The 23048-nt window shown below is 42.4% G+C and overlaps 1 protein-coding gene across 2 annotated transcripts in view; it reads left to right on the forward strand.

The window, feature by feature from the left end:
- npdc1 (neural proliferation, differentiation and control 1) overlaps positions 1-23048 on the forward strand; it is a 100198-nt gene that overhangs the window by 62527 nt on the left and 14623 nt on the right. The window contains exons 1-2 of one of the 2 annotated variants that reach the window (XM_033049145.1): positions 9292-9425; positions 22116-22220. In XM_033049145.1, the coding sequence (XP_032905036.1) occupies positions 9329-9425; positions 22116-22220 (202 nt within the window). In that variant the 5' untranslated portion in view covers positions 9292-9328. Of the gene's footprint in view, positions 1-9291; positions 9426-22115; positions 22221-23048 lie in introns of those variants that run through there. The other variant, XM_033049144.1, reaches the window with a different exon arrangement.

The following is a 23048-nucleotide window of genomic DNA, read 5'->3' on the forward strand; positions in this document are numbered from 1 at the left end:
ATTGTCACGTGTACTGAGGTACAGTGAAAAGCTTTTGTTGTGTGCTAACCAGTCAGCAGAAAGACTATAGGCAATTACAATCGAGCCATTTACAGTGTATAGATACATGACAATAACGTTTAGTGCAAGGTAAAGTCCAAGCAAAGATAGTCTGAAGGTCACCAATGAGGTAGATAGTAGTTCAAGACGGCTCTCTGGTAGTTGCCTCATAATAACTGGGAAGAGACTGTCCCTGAATCTGGAGGTGTGCATTTTCACGCTCTTATACCTTTTGCCTGATGGGAGAGGGGAGAAGAAGGAGTGGCCAGGGTGCAACTCGTCCTTAGTAATGCTGCTGGCCTTGCCGAGGCAGCGTGAGGTATAAATGGAGTCAATGGAAGGGAGGTTGGTTTGTGTGATGGTCTGGGCTGCGTCCACAATTGGCTGTAATTTCTTGTGGTCTTAGATGGAGCTGTTCCAGTTTCATGACTCGGGTTGGAATCCTTTTGAACACACAAAAGCAGCGGTAGGCCACTTGAACATTCAAGCCTGCCCTACCATTCAGGAAGATGTGGCTAATCTACTTCGGGCCTCATCTCCTCATCTGTGCCAGATTCACTTACCACTATCTTTCAAAAATGTATCTACTTCCTCCTTAAATATCCCTACTGACCTAGCCTCCAAGGCTCTGGGGTAGAGAATTCCATGGATTCACTGAAATGCATTTCTATGGACCTCAGGGCTTTTCCCATATAGTAAGTAAGTAAGTAAGTTTTATTTATATAGCACGTTTTAAGTCAACTTGCATTGACACCAAAGTGCTTTACATAAAATAGCTAATAAGTTTCCATACCATAGGAAAAGGTTAACAAAAAAATAAAGAAAATGGACACAACACATTATAGAGTTCAACACAAACGTCCCCTCACTGCAGAATCAAACATTTCCACTGTGGGGAAAGGCACCAGAAAGTTAAATATAGATTCTGGCATGTGAAGGACATGGCCCGAGGGTAAATTAGAGCCTCAATGCAAGGTAAATCACTTCGGGAGAGGACATGATATTGGTTTGCTTACTCTTTCAGTGGACTTGGGAGGATTTTGTAAAGACAGACTTGATAGTATCATACTTATGCTTTGAAATGCTTTCTGTAGGTAGGCAAATTCTTGGAAGTATACAATTGTATCCAGTTTCCTCCCACAATCCAAACAGGTAGGCTTTAGTAAAATTGTAAATTGTCCCTAGTGTGTGTAGGATAGTGTAAAGTATGCGGTGATCGCTGGTCAGCACGGACTCGGCGGGTTGAAGGGCCTGTTTCCGCGTCATATCTCTGAACTAAAAAAACTAAAGAAGGCAGGTATCACTGATTCTCATGAAGTTCATGTGGGGTTCTACATCCCGATCTTCAAGCACCCTTTTCCTCAACTGATTTAAGTCTTTGATGAAAGGAATAGGTGAAGTTTTGGGTCGAGATCCTTCTTCTGAGGAAGGCAATGCTGGAGGTCCGCAGCAGCCTGGGGTTTGCCTCAAGAACTAGAGCCCAGCCTGGTCTTTGAAAATGATGCCATAACATGGCGCCTCTTGTATGCGGGATCAGTGGATTATTCCTGTACACTTGCTAATCAGGGATGAGCTTGCGTTTGGCAATACTCTACTGGACTGTTTGTAAGAAGAGCAGTTCACTCTGCGTTTGCACTTTGCATGAGTGACAATCAAAGCACCTCTGTACCATTGAGACAGCAAGATATAATACATTTTCCCAATTCTGGAATGAATTGAAAGTTATAACTTGTGTTGCTATGCAACTCATTCATGTTTGAAAGTGTGACCATTAAAACCTAATAATAGATGTGTTTTTTTTTGTTTTTTTTGTTGTTTTTTTTTACAATTGGTGAAAAAACTGCAAATATTAAGAACGTGTAGATCCAAATTGCCTGAGAATGCCACTGTTTGATTTCACCTTATCCTGAGTTACCCATGATTGATGTCCATGTTGTTAAGCAACATCTGTTATTATATTCGATAGGCAATACTACCTTGCTTGCTATTCAGTTCTCCCTCTCCCACTCAAGGTAGTATTACCTATATAATTACCTGTGTAACTGTGACCGTAGGCCTACTCCAACCATCGTTTTACTTTATTACCTCACCTGAGGTTCAAGCACAATTGACCTAGGAATTAAATCACATTATTTTATTGCTTTGCAAATTAAAATTACATTTGCAATGATTGGATTTCAGCGCTAAATGGTTATTAAATGGTTTTCTAGATGATTTGCATATTAAAAAAAACATAAGTTATGAGATTTGAATTGTCATATGGACAGGAGACGGAACAATGAAATTCTTGCTTGCTGCAGCTTTACAGGTCAATTAACGCCATTATACAAATGTACAATGGTTTGTAATATAATAAATTAATAATCATTAAAACTAGGTAACTAGTCCATAATAGCGCAAAAGCAAAGTCCGCAGTGCAACCAAATAGATAGTCCGCAGAAGTTCATAGTTGCTGAGGTAGTGGTTAGTATTGTGTGGTGTTCAAGAACCTGGTGGTTGCTGGAGAGAAGCACTCTTATAAAAGTGAATGAAACAGGGGCTTTTCTAGGAGAATCTGTAATTTAAAAAAAAAGCTCCATAGAGCAAAGTGTGTTTGGAATGATGACTAAGACAGCATGTTGAATTCATTGCACAAGCAATCAGATGTTGCGATAACATTGGAAAAGTCGGTGTTCCCAAAAATGAAATTCTATGGTTCAGAATCTACCCACTGAATTTGTACCAAAGCAGCAGCAACTTTACTAAGTTCATGGACCATACAAGACTCGTTCTGCCCCACTTTGTCTCAGCTATCAGTGTCATCTTTGATTTCACCATCCCCTCCAATTTCCACTCCTTCTTGCATTGTTACCATGTTTCTCCATAATAGATTTGGTGGGTTGGAACGTCTCATTGGGTTGGAGCTCCAAAATGGGACAGAGTAGTGAATGAGGGATTGGTCATCCAGTATTCTTCACTCTCCTATACCAATCAGATGCAAACGGAGGAATGTGACACCTTCCCATCCATTAGACAATGCAGAGTTACTTTAAACTTCCCTTTGGTAGTCAAGTAAAATGTTTAGTGATGGGATCAATCTGAATACATGACAGAAAAGGCTCAAATTATGTAGCATGAACGCAGATATGTGAAAGAGAAATGGCTGATTAGCATTTTGAGTGTATGCTTCATTAATTTGAAGAACTTGAATCCTCTAACCTGACATGTACATTTTATTGCTGTTATTCCTGTTTCCCCCTTCTGTTCTGAGTTATACAGTCCCATGAATTAATCCCGGCATATAGCTTGGGTAATCATTCTGCAGAAATCTTGAATTCTGTTCAGTCACAAGGGTGACCTTCAGCTTCCATATGCAGTCAGGTTAATTTTCCATCCCACTACCAATCTGCCTCCTTTCCTGTTCCAACAACACACTGCTTAAACATGAAGGATAGCACTTTGTTTAGTGTGTTGGCACAAAGCTATTTTGGGGACTCTTCTGGCAAGTTCTGCAATAACTTCAGACATCTATACATTGACTATAGCTCTTTCCTCAACACCATAATCACATCCAAATTCCCGGAGTCAGCACCCCTCCGTCACTGGATCATCGATATTCTGATCCATAAACCACAATTAGTACGGGTGTCAGGGGTTATGGGCTGAAGGCAGGAGAATGGGGTTGAGAGGGAAAAGATAGATCAGCCATGGTTGAATGGTGGAGTAGACTTGATGGGCCAAATGGCCTTATTCTGCTCCGAGAACCTATGAACTTGTGAACAATCAGCTCGGATAGGCAGCAATACAACCTCCACAATAATTCTCAACGCCAATGTCACACAGGAGACATTCCCATCCCTCCTGCTATGCTCCCTTTGTGCTCACAATTGTTAGGCCAAATTAGGCCAAGGGTCACCTGGATAAATCTCCCTTGCCTATCCGCTTCTTTCCTCTCCTCCTCTGTAACTTAAAACTAGTTTAATAATAATAATAATAATAATCTTTATTACGGACTCAAGGTCCAGACAAGGGGCAACATTACATTAAAATGCATTGCATATCAAATATCATAAATATATATAAAATCATGGTATATCACATAAAAACATCATAATTTATATATTTAACAAAAACCCACAATACTTAAGTTAAAAATCCAGATTAAAAGATGATCAATGTCCTACAACGAGACAACGATACCAGTGTCTCCACAGCTGGGATTCGTAGCGTGTAGTGCTAACCCTTATGTTTGTCAAGGCCACAATAAGCACATTTTTAGAGTCATTTATCCTGCAAATGAATTTATACATGTGGTGTCTTAGGATAGCTTCTAAAGTACTGACTCCTGCAGCCACAAACATATTACTGGCACTACACCATCTAGGTTGCCTTAGTAGTGTTCTCATGGCATCGTTATATGCCACCTTTAGTCGCTGCATACTTGTCTTTAAATAGTTTTATCGCTTTCTCAGTTGTGATGAAAGATCTGCAACCTGAAACATTAACACTATTACTTTCCATGCTCTATTGTATGCTGGTAACATTTTGTTTTAATTGAGCGCCTTGCTTATCCTGGAAATTCTAATCCACTCATCAAATATTTAAATCCTTCTGGACTTGCCCTTTTAAATTTCCAAACTGGATAATAGAAGGTGTATTACATTAGATTTGTTGCCTTTCATCACATGGCCAAAAACGTGCTTAACAACCAGACATCACAGCCGGCCTCATTTTCAGGCTTTACTAACTCAGGCTACTTTATGATGCTGATTCTATGACCTTTTCAAAAACAGCAGCAAGTGGTGTAGGAGGAAAGAACTGACTGAGCCTCTATTTATTTTCTGTCTATCACTGCTTCTTCTTCTTGTGTATGGCGTGCACAGCCTAAAGTTGTAGGACAACTTGTTCTATTTGATCTTATTTGATTGTGCACACCAGAGTGATTGCATTCGTCGAAACAGGGCGGACCACGTGAAGGTTGCAATCACCCACCCCCTATCACTGCTAAAGAGCCGATATTTGAAATGGGGGGGTGTTCTAGCACATATTTTAAACCATGGCAGTGATTCAGCTGTAGTTAGGGTTAGGATGTGAAGAATCATTAATTGTTGACAATCTGAGTGCTCTTTTCTTGAACATGAATAATCCCTGCATCAAAAATCTCAGGGAACGACGTGGACAGAAGGAGTTGGTTGTGGATTTTCCCAGAACTCTCTTGGAGAGATGGTTGAGAATTAATATGGTGGCTCAGGGGTAGAGTTGCTGCCTTACAGTGCCAGAGGCTGCTGATGACCTTTCATTTATAGTCAATTAGGAGCAGGGGCGGAAAACCCGGGGGGGGGGGGGCCAGAGGGGACACGTCCCCCCCATGTTTTGAGAGGTGGGCGACATCCCCGCCAGGTTACCCTGCCTGGGCTTGCGGGAAATTAGGCCAGCGTGGAGAAGCAGCGCTGGTATCCCGTCAGTCCATACAGGGCTGTAGTTAACCCGGTGAGACAGGCAGTTGAGCTGGATTTAGCAGTGGATTGAGCGTCTGAAGCCTCGCGCGCGCGTATGTGTGAGTGTGCGCATGCGCACGTGGCCGCCAAAAAATTGTGTCCCCCGTCCCCTCCATGTTTTGATAGTCAGTTCCGTTCTTGATTAGGAGTAAGAGCAGGGCAACTTTATTGTGGCTGGAATCAAGGACACTTGCATCAGTGACAAAATCGCAGCTGAGGACGTCTTCAAACTGTTCTTCAAGATGAGGCTGGCTGCTCTTTTGTCTTTGGCCTGCAAACAAAATAGCTGCGGCAAGAAATTAGCATTAAAGGTTAGAAGTTAATTGAATATTAACAAAAAATTCTTCTTTAAAAGTAATATCAGTACTGTATTTAGTTAAGGGGGTGAGGAAAAAGATCAAGTATAAGGCGCCAATGAGCTAATCCTGTCTCAAGGCCCTTAAAGGCAACATAACATTATTCATTGAAGGACACAGATCTTTTCCATATTTTCCAAATGAACAATTAATGTAAACATCTCTGCAAACAAAAATGGTCTGAAGTCATCTCATCTGTAGTCAACTTTCTAATCAATTGCTAGTATTGCCCATTAATTAGATTATTATTTCTGTGGCTGTAAATATTGACCATATTGTCTACAATGCCAGCATTAGGTTATTGTGGTTCACCAGGCCCTTTATTTAGTCATATTGTTCTTTGATTATTTTGTACTTCGCTGCACTGTCCCAGCCTTCCTATAAATATTTGGTTCCCTATCTCATAACTTCAGATTATTTAAATCAATTCAGAGCGACCAACTCTGTGTAAACCCAGACGTTGTTTGGCAGTCAGTATTGTTCTTTACATATGTTAAGAAACTTTGGATATCGGCGATCGAAACACACCAGGAAGTTGGGATAATTATTGTTGTTTCATTTAACCAACTGTCGGGCACTGTCCTGCTGCATTTGCACCAGAATGTAAGGAAATCAAAGTCTAAAGTCTGTGCTTAACGTATGAGCACATGAAAGCTTCATTGCAAGCCAAGACGATGGATAAACAATAGCTGCTGCTTCTTGCATGTGGCGTGCACAGCCTAAAGTTGTCGGACAACTTGGTCTATTGGATCTTATTTGATTGTGCACGCCAGTTTGATTGCATTCGTCAAAACAGGGCGGGCCACGTGAAGGTTGCAATCTCCCACCCCACAAACAATAGCTTACATTTAAAGAGCAAATGTAGGAACTGCAACTGTTACGCATTGAAGATGGACACAAAGCATTGGAATAACTCAGTGGGTCAGGCACCGTCTCTTGAGAAAAGGAATAGGTGACGTTTTGGGTCAGACTGAGAATCAGGGTAGAGGGAAACTAGAGGTATGAACAGGTACAGAATAAATCCAAGCCGGCACCAATGGCCACAAAGCCCACAATGGACCATTGTTGGCTGTGAAACAATACGATAGGATAGAACTTTATTTATTCCAGGAGGGAAATTGAGCTGCCAACTGTCATAAAACACTAAATACATGAAGCATGAAATTAAAGTGACGTGTGGAAAGGATTGGGGAGGGGAGGGGAGTCAGTCTACCCCACGACAGAGGCGGGAGGAGTTGTACAGTTTGATAGTCACAGTAGACTATCTCCTGTGGATTTCTGTGCTGCATCTTGGTGGAACCAGTCTGTGCTCCTCAGGTTGACCAGTGTGTCTTGGAGGGGGTGAGCTGTATTGTCTAAGAAAGCATTGCTTTCTGACACAGAAACATCAAACTAAATGCGATTGGTTCTGCAAAAGAAGGCAGGAGATATACTAGTTTAGCCAAGGTTCAATCCTGACCCACTCTGCATCCCAACCGGCCTTGGTGTGATCCGCCCGTTTGCTTTTCACATTCTCCCTGTCACTGCTTGAGTTTCCTGTGCTCTGGGTTCCAAAGTGGTGATATGGGGGAAATAAAATGGAATTGATTTAGATTGATGCTTGATGCCCAATGGGCCTGTTTCCATGCAGCACCGTGATATCATTCTTCAAAGGTAGCAAGCTTTCGAATCTTCCAAGACAATTAAAGAGAATTCCATTCACATTTCTGACGGGGATTTGCCAATGTCAATGAATGTCAAGGATAAGTGGTCAGACTTTGCTCTTGTTTGTGATGGTCATGCCTGGCATTTTTGTCACATGAATGTTACTTGGCACTTGTCAGCCCATGCCCAAATGTTGTTTAGATGCTGCTGCTGCATGCAGCAATGGACTGCTTCCTTATACAAACTTGTAAATCTTCTCTCCATTCTTTCCAGCTCAACAACACCCTTCCTGTAACAGGTGACCAAAACTGAAAACTTTACTCTAAATGCAACCTCACCAATGTCACAGCATAACATCCCAACCTTTCCACTCTATATCCTGACTGTTGGAGGCCATTTACCAAGAGCTTTCTTCACCACCCTATCTACCTGCGACGCCACTTTCAAAGTATGTACCTGCACTCCTAGATCCTTCTGTTCTACAACATTCAATGGGGCCCTGCCATTCACTGTGGATGTCCTGCCCTGGTTTGACTTCTCAAAATGTAACACCTCGCACTTATCTGCATTAAACTCCATTAACCATCCCTCAGCCAATGGAGCAAGATCCTTCTGTAATTTTTGACGACCATCTTCGCTATCTACAACATCATCCACTTTAGTGTCATCCTCAAAATTACCAATCATGCCTTCTACATTCTCATCCAAATCATTAATGTAAACCACAAACAATGGGCCCAGCACCGATCCATGGGCACACCACTAGTCACAGGCCTCCAGTCAGAAAATAACCTTCCACCATCACCCTCGGCCAATTTTGTATTCAGTTGGCTAGCTCTCCCTGGAATTTGTATTCAGTTGGCTAGCTCTCCCGTGCGATCTTGCCTTCCAGAGAAGCCTGCCACTGAGTGTACATGTGTGTGTGTGTGTGTAGGAATGTATATGTGTGTGTGTATAGAGATGTATATGTGTGTGTGTCTGTGTCTGTGTCTGTGTGTGTCTGTGTCTATGGAAATGTGTGTGTGTGTGTGTGTGTGTGTAGGAATGTGTATGTGTGTGTGTTTGTGTGTATATGTGTATAGAAATGTATATGTGTGTAAATATGTGTGTGTCCTTCAGAATACACTCCAGTAATTTGCCTGCCACAGATGTTAGGCTCAGTAATCTATAGTTCCCAGGCTTCTCCGTGCAGCCCTTCTTAATTAGAGCCACAACATAAGCCACCATCCAGTCTCCCAACGCCTCTTCCATGTCTAATGATGATTCGTACATCTCGGCCATGAGGCCAGTCATTTCTTCTCTAGCTTCCCACGGTGTCCACAGATATATATGATCAGACCCGTGAGATCAATTTTTTAACATTCCATCATATTAAGTGGAAATGTATCTCTAAAATACATGAAAGTCCTAGAGCCTTTGTTCTGTGTACAGTGGGGCAGTTTTATTTAAAACACTTTCTTAAGACGCTCATCTGAAACAAATCTGAAGCTGCAAATGAATACCGGACAGAATGTGTTTCAGCGCTATGCTGAGTTATCACTGGCTGTCATTTTCCACATTCTCTTCTATGTCACGGCTATTACACATTTTCTACGAATTTGTGGTTGCGTTTCTGCTATTGGCTAGTGGAGAACGGGCTGGTGTTCATTCATCCCACATTGCTGAAGGCTCTCAGATTCAACACGGGCTGACTGCAGGGCAGCACCCAGTGCCTTTTATCCTGCAATACCTCGTCTTTCTCCGCGACAAGAAGGAAACCAGCCTACGGCCACAGTTTATTTTGTCTTTCACATTTCTACTTTGTCTGCAAGAATGAATGTACAGAGAATTTTATTTCCAAAGTGCCTTTTTGCATTGATTACGCTGAGTATCAGCACTCCTTTGAAGAGAGACCACGGACACTGGAGAGGTAAGGGTGGGTTTTAACCCTTTTATGTGAGACTGCATTTATAGAAAACTGATTGTTTCCTCATTTAGATTTGGAATGAATGAGCGGTGATGCTGTATTCAGATTAAACATTATTTTTTTCACTGGCAATTTGTAGAATTACATTGTCCGTTATAGTGAATTTGATCCTTTCCATTTAGGATATTGATAGAATCTGTGGAATAGCTCTTTCTGTGTCCACAGCAACATCTTCAATGCTGCCTGCAGTGCTGCTGGTACAAAGGCAGCAGTTTCATCCAATCCAGTTTTATGCCAGTGACATCACTGAGTATTTATTTACCTTTTAACTTGCAGATGAGGGAAGGTTAGAATAAAAATAGCAATAATAAGATGATATATTCCTGAAAGAATTTGAGTTGTATCTGCATCCAGAAAAACATTGCCCTTTTCCAGTTAATAACGAGTGATTTTTTGAATCCATTTTTGTTTGGTATTTGAGGTTGTCAAATGAAATTAAATTCATCAAAAGGAATGAATGAATGAAAATGTTTAATTGGCTCCAGGATCTCGATGTGTATTTGACCTCATAAATGATCAGAATGGAAGAACGATGAATGATATTTTAAAAAGAGTGCACATTTGATCCTGATGCCAGATTTGTATCAGTTATTGAGGGGAAACCTGCAGACCAGTTGGTATTTAATTTTGCTGCAAGTTACTAAACCATGTTCATTGACCTAGAACTGGACTGCATTGAATGAAATGGTTTTGGATCTTTAAGCTACAGGTGAGGGATGCTCATCACTGTTCTGTGGCTTGGTTAATTCAAGGCATAATGCAAGAAGTTAAACGATTAACCAAAATAATTGATCCATGAGCTTAGATGTTGTTGCTTGCGAATAAATCAAAAAACTAATCCGCTTGAGAGCTTCATGTGACGTCAAACCATGTTTTTCCTTTGTGCAGGAAGGAACTGCAGATGCTGGTTTAAACTGAAGATGAGCATAAAAAGCTGGAGTAACTCAGCGGGACAGGCAGCATCTTGGAGAGAAGGAATAGGTGGCGTTTCGGGTCGAGACCCTTCTTCAGACACTGAATGGTCTCAACCCGAAACGTCACCCATTCCTTCTCTCCAGAGATGCTGCCTGTCCCGCTGAGTTACTCCAACATTTTGTGTGTATCTTCTTGTTTTTCCTTTACTCAGCTCGTTTTTGCACCAGTGTCTTTCAATTTGATTAAGGTCTTAGATTTATTTAGTGCGGTGTAATATTTAGAGAATAGGTTTGCCAGTTTTTGCATGCTCTTATCTTTTCATTATAGACTCACAATTACAGAATATTCAATGGTATTTGTTTAGATGTGTAAGTGTGGACCAGTCGGCTTTTGAAATAATCATCATTAATTTATTAGCCAAGTATTTGCAACGTACAAATAATTTGATTTTGCCACTGTCATACCAAAGTAAGCAACAAGACACACAACAACATTAAAATGAACATAAAGATCCACCACATCCCTCACTGTGATGGAAGACAATAAAGTCTAGTGGAGCACTATAATCAATTCTTATCCTCCTGACATTCTGTAGTGTCACAGAGGATATGAATCATAGAAATGCGTCTTAGAAACAGGCCATTCAACCCATCTACTCCATGCCTGCTTCACAGAAACATTCTTCCAAAGTATTTCACTCTATCTTTGTACACGTGAAGAAACCAATTTTTAACTTTGCAATGGCCACGTATTTGGACGCAAAATGCTGTTGGATATCGTGAGATTGTACAAGATGCTATTTAGATGCAGATCTATCTGTAAGCTCTGGAATGCTCCTCTATGTGAAGAGCCATCATCTCAGTTACCTATCTGTATGACATGTGAATTGAAGAGAATCATTGTTAAATTCCATCCCTTGTCACCTTGGATTATGTCCTCAAGTCTTCAAAACCATTATTCATCCAGTTTTATTTGTCAAATAGCATAGTATGAAATAATAGCATACAGGCAGTTGAAAGGGATTTTAGTTCATTAACCTTGAGATGTAACAGTTTTTGTAGATTTTTCTGTAAACCTACCTGAATAGTTTGTTTTTAATTTCCAGATTCTCTGTTACGCAACATGCTTATTCTTGTCAAGTGCAATACCCCCTCTGTACGATATACAGGTTGTGTTCCTAGAAAATAGTCCATATCTGAGCATCACATCTGAGGAAAGATGTGCTGGCCCTCGAGAGGGTCCAGAGGAGATTTACAAGAATGATCCCTGAAATGAATGGGTTAACCTATGATGAGCATTTGACAGCACTGGGCCTGTACTCGCTGGAGGGGGGTGGGGGGAGGGCAGATAGGAGCAGTATTAGGCCATTCGGCCCATCAAGCCTACTCCGCTATTCAATCATGGCTGATCTATCTCTCCCTCCTAACCCCATTCTCCTGCTTTCTCCCTATAAAACCCTGACACCTGTACTAATCAAGAATCTATCTCTGCCTTAAAAATATCCATTTACTTGGTCCCCACAGCCTTCTGTGGCAAAGATTTCCACAGATTCACCACCGTCTGACTAAAGAAATTCCTCCTCGTCTCTTTCCTAAAGGAAAGTTTGTTGATTCTGAGGCTATTAGTCCTTGACTCTCCCACTAGTGGAAACATCCACTCCTTTCACTATTCAGTACGTTTCAAGGCAGTGATTGATAGATTCTTGATTAGTACACGTTCAGAGGTTATAGGGAAAAGGCAGGAGAATGGGTTAGGAGGGAAAAAAAGATCAGCCATGAGTGAATGGCAGAGTAGACTTGATGGGCCAAATGGTCTAATTCTGCTCCTATCACTTATGACCTTATGACCATACTGTCATTTTCCACAATGGGAAGCTACGCCATCTGCATGTGCGTTCAGAAATATGTTGAAAAAATCATTTATTTTTCATTAGCTCCATGAGAGCAAACATTACTCTTTATCTCAAATTGTTCAGTTCAGTTTATTGTCACATGTACCAAGGTACAGTGAAAAGCTTTTGTTGAGTACTAACCAATGATGACCATCGAGCCACCCACAGTGCATGAATACAGGACAAGGGAATAACATTTAGTGCATGGCAGATGAAGTTTAATGTGGATAAATGTGAGGTTATCCACTTTGGTATCAAAAACAGGAAGGCATATTACTATCTAAATGGGGTCAAGTTGGGAAAAGGGGAAGTACAATGGGATCTGGGGGTCCTTGTTCATCAGTCTATGAAAGTAAGCATGCAGGTACAGCAGTCAGTGAAGAAAGTGAATGGCATGTTGGCCTTTATAACAAGAGGAGTCGAGTATAGGAGCAAAGAGGTCCTTCTGCAGTTGTACAGGGCCCTAGTGAGACCACACCTGGAGTATTGTGTGCAGTTTTAGTCCCCTAATTTGAGGAAGGACATTCTTGCTATTGAGGGAGTGCAGCGTAGGTTTACAAGGTTAATTCCTGGGATGGCTGGACTGTCATATGCTGAGAGAATGGAGCGGCTGGGCTTGTATACTCTGGAGTTTAGAAGGCTGAGAGGGGATCTTATTGAAACATATAAGATTGCTAAGGGTTTGGACACGCTAGAGGCAGGAAACATGTTCCCGATGTTGGGGGAGTCCATAACCAGGGGCCACAGTTTAAGAATAAGAGGTAGGCCCTTTAGGACGGAGATGGAGAAAAACGTCTTCACCCAGAGAGTTGTGAATCTGTGGAATTCCCTGCCACCAGATGGCCGTGGAAGCCAATTCACTGGATGTTTTCAAGCACGAGTTATATTTAGCTCTTAGCTCTTAGCTCTAAAGGAATCAAGGGATATGGGGAAAAGCAGGAACGGGGTACTGATTTTAGATGATGTCATGATCACATTGAATGGCAGTGCTGGCTCGAAGGGCTGAATGGCCTACTCCTGCACCTATGTTTCTATTTTCTGCTGGTGGAGACACTTTACAATGAGTGTTATATGCTGCTGATTTGTTAACAGTTGGAAATTAATCAAACAGTCAGAGTGGCAGTGTAAGTTTGAGTGGCAGAAGCACAGAAGAGTAACCTTAGGCAATGTTCATTCCTTTGGGTTGTAAGCTGCCCACGCAGTATATGAGGGGCTGTTCCCCCAGTTTGCATGTAGGCCCACTCTGGCAATGGGTTAAGGCTCAGGACTGAAAGGTCGGGCGTGAGGAGCAAGGGCGGGTAGGGTGAACCGGGTAATGCCTCCAGCGCCTTCAAGGTTGGGTGCAGGAGTTGCTCCCGGGACATAAAGATGGCCGGGCGAGGAGAGGGACATCCGATCGTGGGCTGAGCCGGTCAAAAATGACAGAGGAAAGCACTGCAGCAGCCTGGGGTTTACCTGGATCGGGAACTGCTCTAGTAGACCAAGCATGCGGACCGACCGGACTTTGTAAATGGCGGTGCCCGCATGTGTAAATATGATAAAAGAATTTCACTGTGCAGTTGCATCTGACAAATAAATCACCATTGAACCATTGAACCATTGAACTTGGGACAGACTGCCAGGACTGATCTATCTGTCCACAGGTTCTCCTGATGTGAGATGCTGGAGTAATTCAGCGGGACAGGCAGCATCTCCGGAGAGAAGGAATGGGTGAGGCTTCAGGTCGTATTTCTGTATTATTTCCAGAAATGCCTGCCGTTCTTGTTCCACCGTCACCCAAGTGTCTCGGCCCCGCAAGTAGTTAAGATTTTAATTGAGAAACAGGTTACTGCAGAAGTTGGTTTACAAAAAAATGTACAAAATGCTGGAGTAACTCAGCAGGTCAGGCAGCATCTTTGGAGAACGTAGGCAGGTCCATGTTTTCCAGGGATGTTGCTTGATCCGCTGTGTCACCCCAGCACGTTGTGTTCTTGTTTTGTAAATCAGCATCTGTAGTCCCTTGTGTCTCCAATGCTGCAGTGTCATATTAGAATCGCCATTGCAAAATGGTAATTATTAGACAAGATTTTAAAATGACAGTATTGTTGTATGCAGCATTGTTTCAACTCCCCTAGTTGAAAGTAAATAAATATCTAAAGCCCAACATCTGACGCTGCAGGCATTTTTGTCATTCATGCCTTTCCCAACATCCATGAATCAAACGGCCAGTTTAACACTGAAAGTTCTACCTTTGATGGATGTAGAGAGTTGACTGAGCACAAAGTTAGCATTTGGGACTCACATGAGCATGACCAACTCAAAGCATTTGACATGAGCAACACTGGGGAGTTGGAAATTCTGAACTTGATGGTTGATGTAAAATGGCAGCAACACAGGAGTTTTACACAATAAATATAACAGCTTCATGACCAGGGCAATGCAATGTGTGATTTCTAAATTATCTTTGTTTAATGTTCTGACGGTGCAAATGGCTAGAAATAAAGTGGGACTAGTGTAGCTGGGGCATGTTGGCATGTGTGGGCATGTTTGGCCAAAGGTCCAAAGCAGTTCCATGCTGTATCGCTCCCTGACTCTGTGGCTTTAGCCATTGTAGATAACCGCTGTCAACGCTGACCAGTGAAATTGGTCCTAAGTGCGTTCATATTTGGAGTATTTGAGATAAGTGTCACAGCATGGCGATTTCGACACTCTGTCTTTTCATTTATCAAAACACGTTTTCTTGATTCTGCAAGAGACTCGTATGCCATCAGAAATGTGCATCCTTGATTGCGTTATCAGGATAAGGGAAGGAAAGTTAACATGCCTGTGGCCTCTGTGCTCTCAGCGTGCCAGATTGTAAACAGCTTTTATTATAGATGTGCATTAGTAGTAATTGTATTCAGGTCCCATTGGGCTTCCCCTCCTGGAAGAACTTGAATGCCGTGAACCTTGGCTGAATTAAACGGTTGCCGATGCCCTGCATGCTGAATCGTTGTTCCTCTAGATGCTTTTTCTTTTAACGCCTCTATTTCTGATTTTTGTTATGACCAGTTTATTTCCGATACTACCACTCTGACTGCACATATTCTTGTAAAATCTTGAGTGCATTTCTCACCCAGGGCCATCCCAAAGTGTTTTGCATCAGCAGACATTGTAGAAGATTTACATTCAGTAAATTATTACAGAGAATGAGCTTTTAATCTGCTTTAGTTGGCTCTGAAAGGAGATATTAACTCAGACTTCAGCAGAAAAACTAGCTTTTCTATCTGCCTCAACTGTTGATAGGGTCTTGCATCCACTTACGACAATTCGGCATTCAACATTATTCTTGGAAAATATACTTGTGATCTCTATAATACCAGTGTTTCAGAAAGAACTGCAGATGCTGGAAAAATCGAAGGTAGACAAAAGTGCTGGAGAAACTCAGCAGGTGAGGCAGCATCTATGGAGCGAAGGAATAGGTGACGTTTATACCTTCTATAATACTAGTGATCTCCATATTTCTCCTCTTTCCAACATTGGTTCCTGTCAAGATATTTGCAAGTTGCAATATAATGTTGTAAAATTAATGTCAATGACTACTTCATACACTCTGCAAGTGGACAGATGTTGCCACATTTTGTTTCTAAATGGTGAACATCAATCACTTTGGTTCTCTGATTTGCCGTTGACTTTATTTGTGGTAATACTCAGACTGAGCATTAGAGTGCGCTGTTGAATAGGCAGCACACAAACACATCCAAGAGATCTGGGCTTTTATGCTTTTCATTCACTCTGACTTTGAAAAGGGATTATTTAATTGTTCAAATAAAAACCTACTGCCTCATACTATAAGCCGGACAGATAGCAGGGGGAAAAGTCACTCCAGCATTAGGAAACATTTTGGTTTTAACAGCTTTTATTAACAATATATTTGGATTTTTAAGTAATGTGTAAATACATAAAAATGTAGTTTAGAATTTGCAGATATCTGCATTACATTGACCTTTTTAAGTTTAATTTAGTGTCACATGTACTGATGTACAATGAAAAGCTTTTGTTGCATCTTATCCAGTCAGTGGAAAGACAATACATGATTATAATGTGGCTAAAGGGATCAGGGGGTATGGAGAGAAAGCAGGTACAGGATACTGAGTTGGGTGATCAGCCATGATCATATTGAATGGCGGTGCAGGCTCGAAGGGCCGAATGGCCTACCCCTGCACCTATTTTCTATGTTTCAATCGAGCCGTCCACAGTGTACAGATACATGATAAAGGGAATAACATGAATAAGATTTAGCGCAAGATAATGTCCAGTAAAGTCCGATTAGAGATAGTCCTAGGTTCTCCAATGCGGTAGATAGTAGCTCGGGACTGCTCAAAGTAGGATGGTTCAGTTGCCCGAGGACAGCTGGGAAGAAACTAAGGAAGAAACTATCCCTGAATCTGGACAATTTATTGGCTATTACATGCATTAGAAAATTCTATGTTACCTTTTGGATTTCTAAAGAAATGTAATTGATTTAGTAAATCTAAATTTGCATATAAGATGATCAATAATATACGTTTCTCAGAACAGATTGTGTCATAATATTCATAGAAATATCTGTACAGATGTGAAAAGGATTGGAGATGTCCACTGTTTACACTGGCAGTCAAGAACTTGGTAAAAACATCGTCATCTTTGCCTGTTCTTTGCCAATAGAAGCACAACAGCAAGTCTGTGAGGTTTGATACACATCCAAATGTGGCCAGATCAACAGAAAACTAAACTCCTCAAATGCAGCCTGGGGTTGCCTTATAATGAAGCCGTCTCAATATCCACATGAAAGACTATTCAGATCTGATGGGATTCCCAACTATTAGTTGCTTTTTCAATATTAAATATTCCCACAAGAGTCATCGTCTTCTTTTCGTGTCCATCTTGTTACAAATGTTGACCTTGCTGTCATCGTCTGTCCTGAAAAGGACGCAGGCTTCCGGCGACAATTAGTGGGAGCCATCGCTGACGTGGATGTGCACGCTTCTGCTATGGGGCCCCCACAAGAGTGCAATGCATGATTCATCATGGCTGCATTTCAAACACAAGGATCAGTTTGTGAGCAAAGATTACCGCTTCTGGAGCTTGTTCCTGGAAAGTAGCTTCCAATTAGCAACAATATAACAATTACAGCACGGAAACAGGCCATCTCGGCCCTACAAGTCCGTATCCTTAAGGATAACCGAAAATACTGCTGGGTTGTGTTTGGTGGAGCATCATTAAATCGGGGAAAGTATTTAATGTCTTAGTGGGCTTAAGTGGATAAAGGAGGTGGTTGCTGGGGCCATGTCAGAGATTTTCCCGGTTGCTAAATCCTTTTGTAGCAAGCAGCAGTCAGTGTTATAATATCAACACATTCACCCTCAGAAGAAAAGAGACAAGGCGCTGGAGTAACTCAGCCGGTCAGGCAGCATCTCTGGAGAAGATGATTAGATGATGTTTTGGGTCTGGATCCTTCAGAAGAAGTGTACCTTATGTTTTTTTTGTTGTAAAAACAACATCCGCAGTTCCTTGTTTCTACATTCACCCAAAGCATAGTGTCATATTGAGATCATGTGACAGAATTAGGCCATTTGGCCCATCAAGTCTACTCCTACCATTCAATCATGGCTGATCTATCTCTCCCTCCTAACCCCATTCTCCTGCCTTCTCCCCATAACTTCTGGCACCTCAGTTTGTATCATCCAACGATTTACTGATGTTGGGAGCGCCTCATGAGAAACAGTTCTGATGCTCGGAGTATAGATCTGAATTTAAGTGTGATTCGGAAAGCCTAACAAGAAAGAGGCAAGGTAAATGAAGCTCAACAATGAAAATGTTGTACAAACTTGATAACTTTACTGTCTCTAAGGTTTGTATTTTCCGAACAATCTTGCTGGAGTGTTAAACTGCTTTTCCTGTTAGATTGTTAGTTCCCCTGGTCTGTGATAGAAAACCTTGGGTTTCCAACAGGAATCCATTGATAGTTTCTCTTTTTATTTAAGGAGACTCGATGATAATAAACGTGGAAAACTCACAGAAAAGTGGGTATTTGCTGCCATCCTATGGTGAAGGTTATATATGCAACGGCAGAATAAAATATAAGAACTGCCACGTACCACCTACATGTGCTTTAATAAATTAAAAAAGTGAATTTGTTTTAACAAATCTAGCTTCAAGCATGATGCTACTTTTGCAAAAGAGCGCAGGAAGATCAAAGCTGTACCTTAGGCAGAGTCTTCAAAGGCAATTAGCAGAATAAAGCCAGAAGCTCTCTATTGTTCCCAGGTCTTTCAAACACAGATTTTCATCTGTATTGTCAAAAAGGCTGCATCCTTTCTGACCTCGATCAGATTTTTTTTTTGAATTGCGTGGGGTGGGGGGGGGGGGGGGGGGGGGGGGGGGGGGGGGGGGGGGGGGGGGGGTGGGGGGGGGGGGAGGGGGAAAGGATAAATAGATGAGAATGACATCAATACATCTTCCCACGTGAGGCATTAAACAAAACTGCATCAGGTTGAAGAAACAAGAGTCTGGAGGTGCTGGTTCATGAGAAGGACACAAGGTGCTGTCAGCGGGTCAGGCAGCATCTCTGGACATCATGGATAGCTGACGTTTCACAGAGTGCTGGAGTAACTCAGCGGGTCAGGCAGCACCTCTGGAGAACATGGATAGGTGACATTTCACAGTGCTGGAGTAACTCAGCGGCTCATGCGGCACCTCTGGAGAACATGGATAGGTTGCGTATCGGGCCAGGACCTTTCTAATCCCGAAACGTGGCCTATCCAAGTTCTCCGGAGATGCTGCCCGACCCGCTAGATATGCCAGCATTTTGTGTGCTTTGATCTTAGATTTCCTAGGCACTATTCCGAGACATCCGTGGAGTTGTCCTGTGCTCTCCCTCAATCACAACCACAAATACAATATCTCTTCTCAAACCGTCGAGATACTAAAATTAAACCAAATTTGAATTTCATCCTCTCTTTTCGTGTCATGATTTGAAAATTGTGCTTTGTGTTAATATCCAATCGAGTCACCATCAAAAATATAATCAGATTGACCAGTAAAGCTTCCCACCTCAGCAAAATGCCAAGAAAATCGAGTAGTGATCAATGCAGCAAAACCTGGTCATAGGTTGCACTCATTTATTTTGATGAGGATTTGTGCAAAGCCTGATGTTTTATGCCTACATTCATTGCAGGAGCAATGTCAGGCTTGCTAAAGTGAATAACGTCAGACATGCTTGTTCTGATTTCACCTGTAAATTTTGACTGGAGCAATTTACTACAGTTTATTGGAATTTCTGGCTGATTTGTGCTCGGGAAAAACAAGTGCCAACCAGTCCCATTTCCAGGTCTTAATATGTAAAATAGAGAGGGTGATGATCTTCCAATAATACACATGTGGTATTTACCAACACTCCCGGTGAAATGTGCTTCACTTTGCAAATACGTTACGATAGAACTTTATTTATCCCAGGAGGGAAATTGGTCTGCCAACAGTCATAAAACACCACAAGATCCATGAAACATTAAATTAAAGTGACGAGCGGAAAGTGCAGGGTTTGGGATGTACAAATATTGGGGGGGGTGGAGGGGGAGTCAGTTTACCCCACGGCAGAAGGGGGCCACGGGGAAGATGGGTCTCCTGTGGCGTTCTGTGCTGCATCTCGGTGGAACCAATCTGGTGCCAAAGGTGGTGCTCAGGTTGACCAGTGTGTCATGGAGGGGGTGAGTTGTATTGTCCAAGATATATGAGATCTGGAATAATAAGTTAGATTGGACATGATGTGTTTACTGCAGTGAGTAGCCGTCAGCATATTTCTGTAGGCCTGCTCCAGAAATCTTTGTTTCTTTGTTCACTTTCCATGGCAGAGCAGAATTCAACTCGGCATGGCCGAGAGGGAAAAAAGCTGCAGTTGAATGAGAATCTTCTGCGCATTTATAGAGGCATATTTACACAGCGTGGAAACAGACCCTTCGGCCCAACTTGCCCACACTGACCAACATGCCCCATCGAAACTCGTCCCACTTGCCTGCGTTTGCCCCATATCCCTCTAATCCTATCTAATTGCTTCCTAAACATTCCGACAGTCCCTGCTTCATCTACCTCCTCCGGCATCTCGTTCCATATACCCACCACCCCGTGTGAAAAGGTTACCCCTCAAATTCCTATAAAATCTTCCTACCCCTCATCTTAAACCAGTGCCCTCTGATTCTCCTTTCCCCTACCTTGAGCAAGAGACTTGGGGAAAATGTACGAACTCCTTACAGACAGCGCCCACAGTCAGGATTGAACCCGGGTCTCTGGTGCTGTAAGGCAGCAACTCTACCGCTGTGCTTCCATGCCGCCCTGTGTGATCTTTGTGTGATGCCTGCAGTTGGCTCTGCTGGTTTGCCTCCAGTTGCAATGCTCAGTCATGGCCAGTTATGGTCACTCTTGCAAGTGGCTAGCACAGGCCCTGCATTCGGCACCGAGGCTCAGTGTCAACAAGGCATTAAAGTCGTTAAAATGCCCGGGGTAGGATGATAAAGACCTGATAAGAAAAACTGAATAGTATGCAGTTCAGCCGAACAGGAAAGTGCAGACATTATCTCAGGCATTGTATGTTTTCTGAGTGATTAAATCAATCCAAACTCATCGCCTTGCTGCTCCACCCCAGGCCAGTACCATCCAGAAACAAATCCTAAGAAATGCTGCTGTATAGGCTGCTGACCATTGTGAACTGTGGGGGTGGGTGGGTGAAGGAGGAACCCGGGAGGTGGGTCGGCTGCCAGCTGCTTATTAAGAAGTAAGCAATTTGTCATCAATCTCATCTGTCTTCTTTCAGACCCATTGAGTGTTTGCAACCTGACACTGTGCAAGCAGCTACTTTACAATTGTACCAGCTCCTGCTGCCTAGGTCAGTCAGGCCCTCCTGCTTAGAACTGAGCCTGTTTGCTCCTGTCGGGAGAGAGTGTGATATGTGATTACCAGATTCCCTGCTGCCTTCCCATGCAACTGCTCACAGTTGTTGGGGGTTATGGTATGTGGTGTTGACAGTTTTATTTAAGAACACCAGCAGTGGAGGCCAATTCACTGGAAATTTTCAAGAAAGAGTTAAGGGCCTGTCCCACTGTACGAGCTAATTCAAGAGTTCTCCCGAGTTTCCCCTGATTCGAACTCGGAGAATTAAGTTCGTAGATACTCGGGGCTCTCGTGGATATTTTTCAACATGTTGAAAAATCTTCACGCGTTTCCCGAGTACCTGCCGTTAGCGTTACGAGCCGCTAAGAGACGGCCCGAGCTCCGACTTACCAGCTACGTACATTCTACGTGCTTCCCACGAGTTTGATTTTTTTAAACTTGGGAGAGCTCTTGAATTACCTCGTACAGTGGGACAGGCCCTTTAGATTTAGCTCTTAGGGTTAATGGAATCAAGGGATATGGGGAGAAAGCAGGAATGGGGTACTGATTTTGGATGATCAGCCATGATCATATTGAATGGTGATGCTGGCTCTCTAAACTAAACTAAACTTTGCTGTAGTGAAAATCAGTGCAGTATGCATTCATGCACCTCCATGCCTTGTGTCAGTGGCATTAAATACAGCTAACATCAAAAATGAACACGTTAATAATTTACCATGTATTTTAAATAGTAGGACATTTTATCTTATTTTTAATTAACTATTTAAATAAGTTTGCACTGGATGTTAAGGATAAGTAGTTTGTACAATTTAATTGGATTGGGCCCTCAATGTAATCTGATATTTTTCAAAGATCCATTTCTGTTATCTTTACTTTTAACTCATTAAAACTACTTGCAGGTTGCTGCCCTATTCAGATTTTTTTTTTTCTCTTTTACCCTGCAGAGATGCGACATGGAGCGGAAGATTTTGGTAGTGATATTGATCACATAGCATCGATTCTGGCCAAAAGAGTTAATAGTCTACAAGCATCACACTCAAATGCAGTGGGTAAGTGCACTTTCACTCAGCACATCAGAGGGCTTAAGACCAAATCCTAAATGTGAAAGAAATGGTTTTGAGACCCATTGTGTCCTTTGTTGAAGCCCCCTGCTGGGTTTTGTCCCTATGTTTGCACCATTGCAATAAGCAGCTTCTCTGCTGGTCACCATTACCTGCTGTAAAATGGTGGCACTTTGATCTGTTGTGACAATTGCAGCATTGTTCGCTCAGACCTGTGAATGCAGAAACACGTATTGTTGTCTGTGTTGGAAATACGCAAGTGTGGGTGAAATGTTTAAGAAGGAACTGTAAATGCTGGAAAATCAAAGGAGGCCAAAAATGCTGGAGAAACTCAGCGGGTGAGGCAGCATCTATGGAGCAAAGGAAATAGGCGACGTTTCGGGTCGAGACCCTTCTTCAGACCAGAAATGCCGCCTATTTCCTTCGCTCCATAGATGCTGCCTCACCCGCTGAGTTTCTCCAGCATTTTTGTCTACCACGTGTGGATGAAGGAAGGTTTGGGTACTTTTTTTGTTTACCCTGGTTTTGGCTACTCGTGTCCTATTCTGCACATAAACCTGCTTAACATGTTGTAGGGTATTCACGGTAACCTCCTCTGGTCACTTGCTCTTTTGTTTATTGAAACTTTAATCTAATTCCTAATGTCCTCCATTGAAAGACACAACGTGCTGGAGTGGCTCAGCGGGTCAGGCAACATCTGTGGAGTAAATGGATAGGTGATATTTTGGGTCGGGATTCGACACATCACCTATGTCTGGATAAGAGTCCCGTCCTGAAATTTCACCCATCCTTTTTCTCCTGAGATGCTGCCGGACT

Source organism: Amblyraja radiata, chromosome 32, assembly GCF_010909765.2.
Source record: "Amblyraja radiata isolate CabotCenter1 chromosome 32, sAmbRad1.1.pri, whole genome shotgun sequence".
Classification (NCBI taxonomy): Eukaryota; Metazoa; Chordata; class Chondrichthyes; order Rajiformes; family Rajidae; genus Amblyraja; species Amblyraja radiata.